At 42.3% G+C, this 15,445-nt stretch overlaps 1 protein-coding gene across 4 annotated transcripts in view; it reads right to left on the reverse strand.

Moving 5' to 3' along the window:
* The window catches only part of GRB14 (growth factor receptor bound protein 14), a 125,955-nt gene extending 115,831 nt beyond the window's left edge, over window positions 1-10,124 (reverse strand). For 3 of the 4 annotated variants that reach the window (XM_018063892.1, XM_018063904.1, XM_018063920.1), the window contains exons 1-2: window positions 9,408-9,761; window positions 8,022-8,154 (exon numbers count right to left, since the gene is read on the reverse strand). In XM_018063892.1, coding sequence (XP_017919381.1) covers window positions 8,022-8,154; window positions 9,408-9,598 — 324 coding nt within the window. In that variant the 5' untranslated portion in view covers window positions 9,599-9,761. Of the gene's footprint in view, window positions 1-8,021; window positions 8,155-9,407 lie in introns of all 4 variants that reach the window. The other variant, XM_018063899.1, reaches the window with a different exon arrangement.

The following is a 15,445-nucleotide window of genomic DNA, read 5'->3' on the forward strand; positions in this document are numbered from 1 at the left end:
CCGAGGGCACTAATTGTTCATTATTTCCTCCCCACCTCCATACATATACCCGCTGAACTTGTACTTCCTACTCACAGAATTTGTTCCATAACCTTTGCTGAGTGAGCAGCAGTCCAGGTCCCTTGTGTCACCTTGGCCACAGCTGACTGAATAAGAGCTGGACATACCAGGCTAACAGCTCTCTCCAAATATGGACTCCAGTCAGTCACCACATGCTAAACCAGCAACAGGAAGCAACAGTTATTCCAGTAAGGGTGGCCACTTGGGGCCACATGGGGGGACATGCCATCAAGACGAGCAAGGCCATAGAGAAATATCAGAGGATGATATGGACTTAGAAAAAGAAGCAGAGACTATGTGCTATGTTTATGGGAAAATAAAGAGGGAGAATGGAGAAAGTGGCTGCCTTGATTTTTGCTGGCTTTCTGATTCCCAATTCCAGTCTCTCATGAGATCAATGAACTTTTGGCCTTCGGGTACTATAATATAACCTTTCAAACTAGTTCACATGAGGCTCTGTTCACCCCAAACAATCAATACCTGGATAAAATACCAACTAAAGTCCTTTTGTAGTATTTCTACCTTTTCTCAACTAAATAAAATTGTCTGCAATCTTGAAAGGTCAAATTGCTCCAGAGCCTAAAAGCAGCAGAGAATAAGAGTACCCCTAATTTTGTATATATGTTAAAGAAAATAAGAAGTCAAATCCCATGCCCTTCACCAGGATATTATTATTCAGTGAATTTTATAAGAAGCCCCAGTATCTATATTTTTAATAAGCATCCCTGCTGATTCTGAGGAAGGTGGTCCAGTGAGAAGTACTGTTCTAAAGCCTGCTTCAATACTGCTACAAAGATCTAGGCACTTTTGAATTTCTCCCAAGGAAAATCATTTTCATCAAGTGTCAACATTCAAAAGTAGCACTCTGCTGCTGGAAACACATATTTGTTTGAAACCCCAATAAGGAGCAAGTATTGTTTCTGTATATTTTCTGCAAATATACAAAATTTGCATTTCATTTTACATAATATAGGATTTTGTAAAACAGCCTGGCGGCCAAAACACAATGTATAATGCTGTTTCCATGAATTCAAACAGCCAAAGACCTAATTTAAAGATTCTGAAGTATAACCAGTTTGTAATTTGAGGATTTCATGTATCATTTCAACTTAGAAAATTTGATTATGAAGGATATTAAGTGATACCAAGAAATTTTTCACATGCAGCTCAGGCGGTGAAGAATCCACCTACAATGCCGGAGACCCTGGTTCGATTCCTGGGTCAGGAAGATCCCCTGGTGAAGGGATAGGCTACCCACTCCAGTATTCTTGGACTTCCCTAGTGCTTCAACTGGTAAAGAATCTTCCTGCAGTGTGGGAGACCTGGGTTCGATCCCTGGGTTGGGAAGACCTCCTGGAGAAGGGAACAGCTACCCACTCCAGTATTCTGGCCTGGAGAATTTCATGGACTGTATAGTCCATGGGGTCGCAAAGAGTCGGACACGACTGAACGACTCACTTTTCAAGGAATTTTTATTTTTGTTAGGGAATAATGACCTGTTGGTTAAATAAGAAAATGTAGTTTTCAGCAGTGCATACAAAACTAGGTAGGGATGCAATGATAGGATGTCCAGAATTTACTTTTTTTAAACAGTAATTTATTGTGCTTCAACAAACACAATAAAAATTTCAAAAAGGAATAGATGAAATAAATGAGACAAAATCTTGATAACTGCTAAATCTGGAAAATGAGAATGGGGAGTAGAGTTCTTTGCTTTCTTCTTCTATGTATATTGGAGAAATGAGTATGTAAATTTGGATGATGCAGGAGCCACATAAGAACCACACATACAGGTTTAGCACTGCATAAATTAAAATCACTACTGACATAATGAAGGAATGATATCAGAGACCCTTTCATCAGGGACAGAGATGAACTTATTGAATTTGATAGTCCTGGACATATAAGAAGAAAACAAAAACCAAAGGCAGAGCATATGGAAAAGAATTTCTTCAATTATTTGGAAGATAGTTTTTATTTTACTGAGATATACAAAAAGGTTTAATTCAATATAAATAGACCAGAAATAGTGTGGTGAGGGACAAACACATACAGAAAAGACACTTTTCGATTTCCCTTTATCTAAACTGTGGAAGCATGGACAAATCACTTCTGAGATTTGTACTTTTAAAAAAAAAATCTTACGATGTGGATGACACACACACTTCCTGGCCTCAGTGTGCCTATGGACTGTAAACTACACATGAAATCCATTTATTAACAACACTGATAAAACTTACTTGATGTAGACCAATGATTTGATAGATTTTTCATATCAGTTTTAGGGAGAAGACAGAGAAGAAAGCTAGAGGGGGGAGAAAACACAAAAAGACTGCTATAGTCGAGGAAGGAAAAAGAAAAAGGAATCCAGATCCTTAGGTGGAAATCATCAAACAGCATTTGCTGCCTCACCTTTTATATTATGGGGAGAGTTATAACTAACAACAACTGATACAGGTTTATTACTTTGCTATTCTTACAGTTCTCAGTTTCTGTGGATATTGTACCTTCCTTAAAAGGGGGCTGTCTACGCTTCAAGAAATCCAATTTTCAGGTTCTAGCTGTGATAACATCAGCCACATAACATTTCTTTGCCTCAATTTATTCATCTGTAGAAGACTGTTTCACCAGCTTATCTCAAAAATCTCTTCCAGCTTGAAACTTCCTTGACACTGTTTCTCACAAGTGATTTTTTATCTTTAAAATCTTCAGTGGCTTTATTTTGAACTAGTTATCCTACACAGCCCTGGAAAGCAATGAGCCAGAGCAACTACATAAACTGAGTCCAAGAACAAAAATAACCTGGGGGGAGGCAAACTCGAGAAAAGAACTGATTCTTTTGCAAAGGCTAAAGATATTCTTTCCCTTTCTTCAAATAATAAGTGCTCAGGTATGATTTCCTGGTAAATTTTAATCAGAAATAGAAAAAAGATACCTAAATTCATAAGTTACTTTTCACATAAAATTTAAATTGCAAGTAACTTTTCTGGATCATGTATATGGAGGGCACACTTTAAATCTGCATTACTGGCAAACACAAAGAAATATGCTGAAGAAATATACCCAGCTAGTATTATTTTTAAAAAGGTGAGGGGAGAATAAAGAATCCAGATTCTATCCCAATCTAGTTCGTATTTTAAAATAAAAATATTGAAAGCATATAGTAATGTATAGTTTAAGACATTTTATTTGCACAAAGAGATAAAGCATATTCTATTTGTGGCATCAATTCATTTTACCACTCATGTATTATGTAGACACTGCAAATTGTGAAAAACAAAAAAAGTATCTATGGCCTGTAAAATGGTTTTCGGCTGTGGTTTTGAAAGGCCACATGAGATTTAACATTGCCAGTCTGGATTCTTTCAAACTTTCTGGTCATTTATTTCTAAGTAACAAGTGCAATTCTTCACTTTTTCTATGGGGGGAAAAGAATTGCTAAAATGACTGGAATGGTTAAACAAAACAAATCAAAGAGAGACTATAAAGAAATGAGACATCGTCTCCTATAATGTTTAAGCCATAAATAATAGTCAATAGAAACCCAGTACATCATCTCAACCAAAGGTCAGAGATAACTGGGCCTGAAATATCATCTTGTAAAGGGTTAATCTGTGTCACAAAGACACTGAGCTTGGGGGAGTTACTGACATAGAGTCCACCTGTCCCCAAAACCTCCCTCATTCCAAAGACTAAGCATATAGAAAGGAATAAAAACAAAGGTTCGGTTCTAAAAGCAAAGTCTAGGTGCAGAAAAGAGAACAAACAGAATGCAAGAGATTTCCCTGGCAGTCCGTGTGTTAAGTCACTTCAGTCGTGTCCAACTCTTTGCGACCCAGTGGACAGTAGCCCACCAGGCTCCTCTGTCCATGGGGTTCTCCAGGCAAGAACATTGGAGTGAGCTGCCATGCCCTCCTCCAGGGGATCTTCCCGACCCAGGGACCGAACCCGCATCTCTTACGGCTCCTGCATTGGCAGGCAGGTTCTTTACCACTAGTGCCACCTGGAAGCCCTGCCCTCGTGGTCCAGTAGTTAAGATCCACTTTGCAATGCAGGTGATGTACGTTTGATCCCTGGTCAGGGAACTAAGATCCCACAACGAGAGAGCCCGCTAGCCACAACTTCTGGGCCTGAGCACTCTAAAGCCCGTGCCCCACAACAAGAGAGGCCCCCACACCTCAAGGAGAAGTCCCTCTGCTACAACAAGAGAAGCCCCTGTGTGCTGCAACTAGAGAAAACCCGTGCTCCTCAACAAAGATCCCACAGGCTGCAACGAAGACCCGGCACAGCCAAAACAAATTAATGCACAAAGGAGCCTTCTTGCCCAGCTCTAGGACACCCTTCTCTTCACAGAAGTCCCAACCCTTGCACCAAGGAAGAGATGAGCAGGGAGGGTGCCTCTCTGATGAAACTACCCTTGGGACTGGACCCTAGGATTCAGGCCAGAACTCTGCTCGGGCTAAAGCACAGCTGTCTGTGTGGGTGCAGGACTCTCGCTGAAGGTCACATGGGACAGGACATAAAGGCCCAAGTAGGGAACTGGTCGGAGTAAAGCACAGCATAGCACCCTTCTTCCACTTCGCCAATCTGCTGAACCACATCTGAAGAAACATTGTCACTCAGAATCAGATGTCCTGCTCTAAAGGGTCACTACCCACACTTGGGCCACACTCTGACTTGACCCTGACACATACACCCACTCTCTTTCTCTTTTTTCTTCCTCTGTTAACCTAATCAGTTCAGTTCAGTTCAGTCACTCAGTCGTGTCCAACTCTGTGCGACCCCATGAACCACAGCACACCAGGCCTCCCTGTCCATCACCAACTCCCGGAGTTCACTCAGACTCAGGTCCATCAAGTCAGTAATGCCATCCAGCCATCTCATCCTCTGTTGTCCCCTTCTCCTCCTGCCCCCAATCCCTCCCAGCATCAGAGTCTTTTCCAATGAGTCAACTCTTCGCATGAGGTGGCCAAAGTACTGGAGTTTCTGCTTTAGCATCATTCCTTCCAAAGAAATCCCAGGGCTGATCTCCTTCAGAATGGACTGGTTGGATCTCCTTGCAGTCCAAGGGACTCTCAAGAGTCTTCTCCAACACCACAGTTCAAAAGCATCAATTCTTCGGCGCTCAGCCTTCTTCACAGTCCAACTCTCACATCCATACATGACCACAGGAAAAACCATAGCCTTGACTAGACGGACTTAGTCGGCAAAGTAATGTCTCTGCTTTTGAATATGCTATCTAGGTTGGTCATCACTTTTCTTCCAAGGAGTAAGCGTCTTTTAATTTCATGGCTGCAATCACCATCTGCAGTGATTTTGGAGCCCCCAAAAATAAAGTCTGACGCTGTTTCCACTGTTTCCCCATCTATTTCCCATGAAGTGATGGGACCAGATGCCATGATCTTCGTTTTCTGAATGTTGAGCTTTAAGCCAACTTTTTCACTTTCATCAAGAGGCTTTTGAGTTCTTCTTCACTTTCTGCCATAAGGGTGGTGTCATCTGCATATCTGAGGTTATTTATATTTCTCCCGGCAATCTTGATTCCAGCTTGTGTTTCTTCCAGCCCAGTGTTTCTCGTGATATAATCATAAGATGTTTATTCTCTCTTTATTCAAAATAAACCCTGCCTCTTCAGCTCATCTGGTAGACACAGGCTTTCTCCCAGTGCTCATTCACAAATTTAAAGCCGGAGTAAACCCAGGCCTTTCTCTGTCTTCTTCCCTTCCTCTGTTCAGCTCCTAATGCTTAACCTAGCCCTACCTTTTGATAAATACCCTTTTTAATTTAATTATTTTTTTCTTTTACTTTGTGGCTGTACTACACAGTATGTGGGATCTTAGTTCCCCAGTCAGAGAGAACTCACATCCCCTGCATTGGAAAAATGGAGTTTTAACCACTGGACCACCAGGAAAGTCCCGATAAACACCCTTTGGAGGCATTTTTGCTTAGCTCTGTGCCTCAGAGCCTAGTATGATGCAAGAAACATAGCAGGCCATTCATAAATAGGGAAATGATGTATTAAATTCCCCAAAGGACCATTATGCCATCATCAGACATTTCCTTTCCCCATCCTGGATCACAGGGATAGTTCAAAATCAATTTTTCCATCACCATGATGTACAAACAAATCTATCATCCATATTCCCATCTTCCATCTTAACCCAAACATACATTATTGAACCCATCACAGATAGTAAAAGTGCAGAAAAAAGGAAAGAGAACAATAGCTGGGGGAAAATAATCAACCGTCTTCTCTCTTTTCATTAACCATCTCCTTATGGCAAGCATCTAACTGTTTAAATTTGTTGCTTCTACCCTTGGAAGAAAAGCTATGACAAACCTAGATAGCATATTAAAAAGCAGAGACATCACTTTGCTGACACAGGTCTGTATAGTCAAAGCTATGGTTTTTCCAGTAATCATGTCAGGATGTGAGAGTTGGACCATAAAGAAGGCTAGACGCCGAAGAATTGATATTTTCAAACTGCGTTGCTGGAGAAGACTCTTGAGAGTCCCTTGAACGGCAAGGAGATCAAACTAGTCGATCCTAAAGGAAATCAACCCTAAATATTCATTGGAAGGACTGATGCTGAAGTTGAAGCTCCAATACTTTGGCTATCTGATGCAAAGAACAGACTCACTGGAAAAGACTCTGATGCTGGGAAAGATTGAAGGCAAAAGTAGGGGGCAGCAGAGGATGAGATGGTTGGATGGCATCACCAATTCAACGGACATGTATGTATAAGTATGTGAAAGTCACTCAGTTGTGTCCGAGTCTTTGCGACCCCATGAACTATACAGTCTGTGGAATTCCCCAGGCCAGAATACTGGAGTGGCTGGCCGTTCCCTTCTCCAGGGGATCTTCCCAACCCAGGGATCAAATCCACGTCTCCCACATTGCAGCCTGATTCTTTACCAGCTGAGCCACAGGGAAGCCCAAGAATACTGGAATAGGTAGCCTACCCCTTCTCCAGGGGATCTTCCCAACCCAGGAACTGAACTGGGGTCTCTTGTATTGCAGGTGGATTCTTTACCAACTGAGCTACTAGGGAAGCCCCCAGCGGTCATGGGTTTGAGCAAATTCTGGGAAATAGTAAAAGACAGAGTAGCCTAGTGTGCTGTTTGTAGTACATGGGGTCACAGTTGGACATGACTTAGCGACTACGAACAACAACCCTTGCAAGAACAAGGTACATAGTGAAGCTTCTCTTTGTTTGCTGATTCAAGACTGGAATGAAGTATATTCAGAAGGGATGGGATTAACCTAGGAAACGCTTTTTTTTTATAATTGTGATGCATCTCCCCACAGCTGTTTGGTTCTTGAAGTTTAATTTGCTCAAGTCAGCTCCATACTAGAAACTTGAAAGAAAATCATAAAAATTAAGTCCATAAGCTAATCATCACTTACAAGTCATCTGTCTTCTGCAGTCAGAAGCTTCCAAACTGAGGAATTCGCTGAAATGAAAGAAAACCTGTGGAGTCCAAAGCTCCATTTACCTTTCACCACAGATTCACCATGATCAATTTCCTTTAGTAAATAAGTTTGGCTTGGGTTGAAAATATGAAAGATTAAAGAAGGTATTAAAAGAACCGATCAATTCCCTTCTCCCTCTAAATCACTACCAGCTCTTCCAGTTTCTGAGTTAAAATTGATCAGTTGTTATCATATATAACTCTCCACTTACAATGTGAATAATAATAGCTCCTAGGCTCTGTACTTCACATATATTCTTTCATTTAATCCATTCCAAAAGCCTGATGGGTATGTTTTAATGTACCCATTATACAGATGTGAAAAGTGAGACCCTAAATGAAACTAATGGCAAAGAACTATGTCAGTTAATAGAGCTATTTAAAATAGGCCATGCTAACCTTTTGCTAATTTGTAAGTTACTATCTTAAAGATTATATGGATATAGAACTTCTAAGATTTTTAAATTAGAACATTTTAAAATGCATACCTGTTTTTTCCTTGAATTTGCTTTGGGAAACAGGCCTGCTGACAACACAGATGTAAATGGAGAGCAGCATAGCTCAGGAAAAGGGTTTGGAATAGATGGCATTTCCAGAACATCAAGATCTTTCTTTTTTCTCCTACACCGAGAGAACATAGGATGTAATTTACATAAAACAGAATGTAGAATATAATTGCTGTCAGGATTAAAAAGCTAAGGCCAGAATGCCCCACTCTGTGACAATACTAATGTAAAGTATACAGGAAAAGTCTGTGGTGTACTTTCTGTGGGTCAGAATAAAACATGTCAATTGATATAAATCAATCTCCTTTTGCATTCCTTTCTTTCTTTCTTTTCTTTTGGCCTTTAAAAAGAAAATCACCAGGCCTGGAAGCCCCATTTCCAGCACTTCTGATAATTTTCCTGAAACTGACATACAGACTAGAGAATTATTGAAGTAAAAATTATCCTGAGGAGTTAGACATTGTTTTGCATCCACTAAATTGACAGTCTATAAACATTTAGTGAACTCATCCCTATTCTATTCTACTAATCACTTTTGAAAGTTATGGTTTATTAATTATAGCTGTGGTTCATCTCACTTCAAATTTCATTCACAATGTGGCCCACACAGAGTCTGCTGATTTTTCAATGCTTATAGATACTAAACTGCAAGGCAGTGTTTTTGAGGAGGTAAGTGAATAGAACTTGCTAGTATTAATGTACTTTGGTCCACTGCAGAGTAATTTTAACTTCAGTGAAGTTGAAGCACTTTGAAAATCTGAAGAAAAAAAAAAAAGACATCATTTAAATGTATGAATATAAAGGACTATTGATTTTTGTATTGTTGCAGCCTTTTTCTTTCCTAAAGTATGTGTGAAATTGTGAATTCTACAGGCACTTAGGGCTGAATGCTATGGAGATTGGGAAACACTTTAAAGCCTCTATTCTTTCCTGCTGAACAGCTAGACTGCTCAAATGTCAATCCGTACTTTGCCTCTCCAGGGTCGCTCTAAGACTCCATGTGGGAGGCGAACTGATTTATTCTGATTTTTTTATAATATATAAAAGGGATTTTTTTTGTTTTTTAACGCAGTAAAGAAGGAAGGAGGGTGGTCAGCCTGGAGCTTGGCCTCCTAGTTCACATCGATGGGCAGAGGCGAGAGCGACCCGGAGCTCTCAATGAATCGGTGATGCTATTTATAAGGCGCTGGGAGATCGCAATGTCCTGCCCATCCGGTAGGTTCTGCCAGCTCAAAGGGAATTGTCTTCTGAGACTTTCTCAAACTTGGCCCAGATCTGGGCACATGGCTCACCCCTTAGGACCGCCTCCTCACCCCTCGCCGGCTGCCAACCCAGGACACTCCCCCGCGCCCTCCGAGGGCTGCCTACCTGTCTGCCGCACAGCCGCGGGTCGCGTCCGGAGGGGGCAGGAGCGCCCGCGCGTGCAGCCAGGGGCCCGGCGCCAGGTCGCGGGCGTCGCCCCTCCCCTGGGCAGCGCCGCACACCTGGGCGGCCAGCGGCGAGTCCCGGGCAGCCGCCCGACCCGCGGCGCTCTGCCCATCTTGCAGGGAAGTGGTCATTGTAGCCGGCCGGGGGACTCGGGCGTCATGGGAGACCCGGCGTGGGGGTAGAAGGAGATCCGGCGGCGGGAGGCGAGGTGCCGGTTCGGCAGCCCGAGCGCGCTGCAGGTGCGGTGGCCTCGCCGCCTGCGCTCTGGACCCGGGCGGCTCAGACGCTCGGCCGAGCGGTAGGCGAGGCGGCGGGGGAGGGGAGGGGGCGGAGGAGGAGGGTGGGGAGAGGGGAGGAGCGGCGGGTGGGTGGGGGCCGCGGGCGGCGGGGCGAGGCGCGGAGGGGGCGGGGAGGGCGCCGGGCGGGCCCCGCTCGCGGTCCGTGGCGCTGGGGGGCGCTGGCTGGGGGCCCGCGCCCCTGACTGCCGGCCCGCGAGGCTCGGGCCCCGGGCTCCCCAGGTGGGCGCCGGAGCGCGAGGCTGAGCCCGAGGTCGGGGCGGATCCGCGTCGCGGGAGGCGGGATCCATGTGATCGGGCGCTCCCTCGGGGCTAGCCAGGCAGAGCGCAGGCGGGGCAGGGGTCTGGGCAGCCCTGACCCCCTAGACCTTTTCATTCTTCTTGCTCTGCTATTGGAGAGCTGTCGCTGGGCCGCCATGACAGGCCCACCGTGCCAGGAGAGCGGGGGACCAGGTTTGTCCCAGTCTTTCCCCCACGTGCCTCTTTCTTCCACTCTGCAGCTGAGGACACCGGCGAGGGAGAAGGGGTGGACGGGGAACAGGCTGTACAATCGGTGCCGAAAACTAAGGAGATGTTTGAGAATTCTGAGTAAGGTATGAGTAAACCTGACGTCTTAGGAATTAGGAAAATTATTCATTTTCTTCTGATAAGAGCAGCTCGCATCGAATGAGCCCCTACTCTGCCTAGTCGCGTTCTACCTCACAACGGCCTCATAAATTAGACGTTTACCCCGTTTTACAGATAAGGGAATTGAGGCTCCAAGTCATGGAGTACCTGGTACAAGACAGGGCTAGTAAAGTAGTGCAGTGAAGCTTCCAACCCAAAAGATTCCATGCCCCAAATCCAGACTGCTTGAAGTGGTAATTACATTATGCTCACCTGAGATGCAGTCACCCTACTCTGAATTCTGAGTGGTAAATCTGTTTCTGCTCTTCCAATAAGTGCCCCATCCCAGTGCACTGTTCCGGGTTTCCAAATGTTTTATACACTCTTTGTTCTTTGACCAAATTAGGTAACATCTGTCCCTGGCTTCTGTTAACCAGGTTTTCTTAACCTTCACAACCTCTGCCAGGGAAAGGCAAACACTGCCTTCTAAAGACACTGGCAACCCCCCTGCTCCATATCTGTGTGACCCCCCTCACCCCAACACACACACACACACACACCGTGGCACCAACCACTGCCGACGCCCAGGGTTTGCTAATCCCCAGCCTGTGAGAAACCTGTAGTACTTCATAGAGGCACAAAATTTTGAGTCAAAGAGCTTACAGAATCCACGTCAAAATTAAAACCCAATAAATAGCAGTATTGACCTGGGTTACACATCAAGAGTGGTCTCCAGGACACTTAATACAATGCAATGGCTAAGCCCAGACCAAATGGTAGTTCCCCTGAGGGATAAAATTAGTAATACTAATCATGATGATAGCTAACATATTGGTGCTGTGTGCTAAGCAAAGCCCTCATTCACATCCTATTTCCTGAAGGATGGTCTGGATCCTATGTGGATTTCAAGAGAATTTAATGTAAAACGTACAGATATGTTGAAGTCTTTCCGGCAAAATTAGAAAGCATGTATTTGCAGATAAGTTGAGCTAAAAACATAAAGAAATATAATTTCTTCATCATCATCATCAATCATTCCTGTTTTCATCCAAAAGTCCTGCAGGCAGTCATTGCTCCCTCTTAAAATGATATAGTTTGAACATTCTAACAGGAAAGGGAATCAATAGCTGAGGTTTGTCCCCTCCCTACTCAACAACTCTCTCTTTGTCTTTCTGTCTTATACAGAGAAAGAGAGAGCAGGCTGTCTTTTTTTGCCAGAGAAAAGAGTAGGTGGAAACTATATCTTTGGAATCACTGGAAATACTATTTCCCAGTAGTGTATACTGCTCCACTTACCAGCATAAATTTTTAACCTCAGGAAAGAATATTCATTGGTTGGAATGAGATCTCAATTGTGTCTCCCCTCTCTGGGCATTTTCTCATTTAGTGGAAATCCAGGGAGTATCCATTTGCAGGCTTTATACTCCTCCTCTAACCCCCATGAGTAAAACTTATTATACCTGTAGTAATGAGGGGAGTGGGGCAAAAAGGAAAAGAACAAATCTCTGAGGAATGAGAACTTAAATAGTTTTGTCTTGTAGATTGATGTTAAATATTGAATTTACTCCCAGACACCTTGAGGATCTATATCAAGAATGATACAGTTCCCTCATTCACATTTTTGAAGCAAGCCAACAAAAGAATTAGCTTTTGTATCCAAGAGATTAAAAAAAAAAAGATTCTGAATAAAGAACTATGCAATATAAAAGGTACAGAATGCTATGAGACCTAGTACAGCCTAAGAGAATACAGAGGCATTTTTCTGTGAAAAGGGAAGTTCAAAAGAGATTTTCCTTCCCATAACTAATAAAGATATCTGAAACAGTAAAGCAGATACCTTGTCACCACAGAGCCAGTCCTCCCCTAGGGGCTGTTCATTTTTGACTTGAGCCTGTAAAATGGTAAAGGAAGCAGTGTGTCTCCTGGCCCCTCCCCCACTGTAAGCCTTTTCTGCCCCTTGGTCTCAATCCAGGGATCCTAGCCTTCCTACCTCTAAGGAAAATGTGACCTCCTTGTTTTGTTCTCTCCCTTTCTCAACCAATCAAATTGCTTAACCCTTTAAATTGAGAAAGATAGCCCATGTACAAAGAAGAAGGTCACAAACAGAACTGTGTGATGATTTATCATAAGGCAAACACTGATGTCAGATGATGAAATGCATCATTGTCAGTCATCTCAAAGCCCCGCCCTCCAATCCAGATTTTCCGAGTAATCATAGTAAACTCATAGTTTAACCATAAGTATCCATCCCTACTCACAATAGAGTAGGTTGTCTGGTTTGGACCTTTATGTAAATGGAATCATGCAGTAGGACCCTTTTGTGCTTGACTTGGTGGTTCCCTTGACCCACTGTTTACTATATGCTTCCATGCTTTTGTTTATTTTGTTTATTCTTCCATGCTTTTACAAGTTTCTCTAGTTTTTCTAACTCTTCTATTGTACGTAAATACCACAATTTATGTATTCATTCTACTGCTGATAAGCATCTGGGTTATTTCCCGCTTTGGACTGTTTCAGGACTGTTGCAGTGAACATTTTACACCTTTCTCTTGGTGGTGTGCATGCATTTCTGCAGAGCATGTACACACAACTGGCATTGTGAGGTCATGCTGTGTCTATGCTCATCTCCTGTAGATACTGTCAGTTTCTCAAATTAACTGTGCCAATTTGCACCACGCCAGCAATGCATGTTTCCCCAGTTCTTCACATCCTTGACCTTTGGAATATTATTAGAATTTGTACAATAGACATTCTGGTGTATGTACAGAAATACCTCATGGTAGAATTTGACTTTTCTTGATGACTGATGAGGTTGAGCACTTGTTCACGTGATTATTTGCCATTTGGACATTCTCTTTTGCTAAATACCAGTTCTCTTGCCCGTTTTATGATGAGTTGTGTGTCTTTTTCTTATTCTAGTTATATTCTAGTTATGGGCTCTTTTTTCATGTATTGTAAATCTATTCTCCCATTCTGTCTTATATCTTAGACCTCATTGATATTTTTTGAGAAACTGTTCTTAATAGTTACAGGACTACTCAAGTATTCTTAATCTAATATTCTCATTTCTAGTGTCAATTTTAACTAGCATTTTATAAGAATTTTTCTCTTTCATCTAAATTTTTAAATGTTTGGCATGTTCAGTGTTATGCCCAAGGTCCCAATCCCCAGAACTGAGAGAACAAGACATCCACAGCAATGCAAACGCATAAAGGGAATTTTATTGCTAGCTCGAGCCAGGACCCAAGTTTCATCCAATGCAATGGAGTGGAACAAGGGCCCCGAGCCCTGAATTACAGCAGTATTTATAAGGTTAAGACAAAGACAGGGAGTTGACAGGGGCGGATTGGTTGCAAGGGTTCCTTAGCATCTGCTAATTGGCTAGATTTTCGCGCACGCGGGCTTTCTCAGGGGGGTTTTCATCCCCGTCCTGATAGACTTGGACCTGGCTACAGGGAGTATACTGATTGGTCGAGTTCTGGTGCCCACGGAGGATGATCTCAGCTACTCCTTGGCAATAAATTCAGCCCCTCTGTAAAGGAGACTTAGGCCTACCTTGGCCCCCTGAAGCCTGTCATGGCGCCTTCTTGGTCCTAACATTCAGTTGCTCAGTCGTGTCCGATTCTTTGTGACCCCATGCTCCAGGGTCCTCTGTCCATGGGATTTTCCAGGCAAGAATACTGGAGTTGGTTGCCATTTCCTCCTCCAGGGGATCTTCCTGACCCAAGGGTCAAACCCACGTCTCCTGCTTCACTGCAGGTGAATTCTTTGTTGCTTGAGCCATCAGGGAAATATTTTAGCAGAAAATTATTCATATTTTCTTCTTAACTGTTCAATACCTAAAGGATGTATTGTATTGGCCTATTCCTTAGTCCAACATAGCTATTTGTGCTTTCTGTCTTTTCTTTTTGATGATATTCACCAGAATTTATGAATTTTAAAGCTTTTCAGGAATGACTTTTTTGTCTGCTTGTGTTCTGTCTTACTTCTATTCTAATCTTTTCTTTTTCCCCCCTTCTACTTTCTTTGCGTTTATTTGCCATCCTTTGTTTCCCCTAAATTTTTTATGTGGATGCTTATACCTCATTGATATTTAGCTTTTCATATTTTCTGATACTCACATTTAAAGACATATGTTTCCTCTCAAGTATGACCAGAGCTGTATCTCTCAAGTTTCAGTGAGTTCTATTTTGATTATTATTCATTTCAATGTATTTTCCATTGTGATAGAGTTTTTTCTAGCTGTCTTTTTCTTTCATTCCTTTTTTTTTTATGTAATTTAATTTCTCTGTTGTCACGGACAATACTCTATGTGATTTCGGTCCTTTGAAAGTTGCTTTTTGGCCAAGCATGTGGTCAGCGTTTATAATAGTATGTGTATGGTTGAAAAGAAGGTGTTTTCATTTCAGTGTGCCAACCATGTTGTTTAAATTCTCTGTATTCATAGTGATTTTTATTTGTTTATCCTACTGTATGCTGAGAGATGTTATGTTAAAATCTCCCACTATGATTGTGGATTTTTTTAAACTCTATTTTATTTTGCTTTATATGTTTTAAGGCTAAATTTTTAGAAGTTAGGTTTAGTATATTATTTTACAAATTTAGAATTAGTACGTCTTTTTGGTAGATTGAAACATTGAACATTTTGAGCTGTTCTCCTTTACCTCTATTAACTTTTCTGCCTTAAAGTTTTCCTTTGATATTCATACAGTTTGGCTGATGTTTTATGGTACATCTGTTTTCCATACTTTGTGTCAGCATTTTTTATCTCCATGTGTTATGTGTCTTTTATGACATACGATTAGGTCTCTTAGCTAATTTTTTTTTTTATCCAAGTAGATGATCATTGCTTTTAATTGAAGAATAGTTTGTGTTAAATGTCTATCCTAATAAGTGCTGCCTTCTTATCTAACCATTTCTGTGTTTCTTTTCCCCTTCTTGCTTCTCTTGGATTACTGTGTATCACTTCATGTTTTTCTTTCTGCTTATCCATTTGTTGTACCTGATGGATTCATTTTCCATCTTTCCCCACCCTGCCCTGGGTCCCAAGGAAGGTCACGTTTATGGATGACATCA

Source organism: Capra hircus, chromosome 2, assembly GCF_001704415.2.
Source record: "Capra hircus breed San Clemente chromosome 2, ASM170441v1, whole genome shotgun sequence".
NCBI classification, from domain to species: Eukaryota; Metazoa; Chordata; class Mammalia; order Artiodactyla; family Bovidae; genus Capra; species Capra hircus.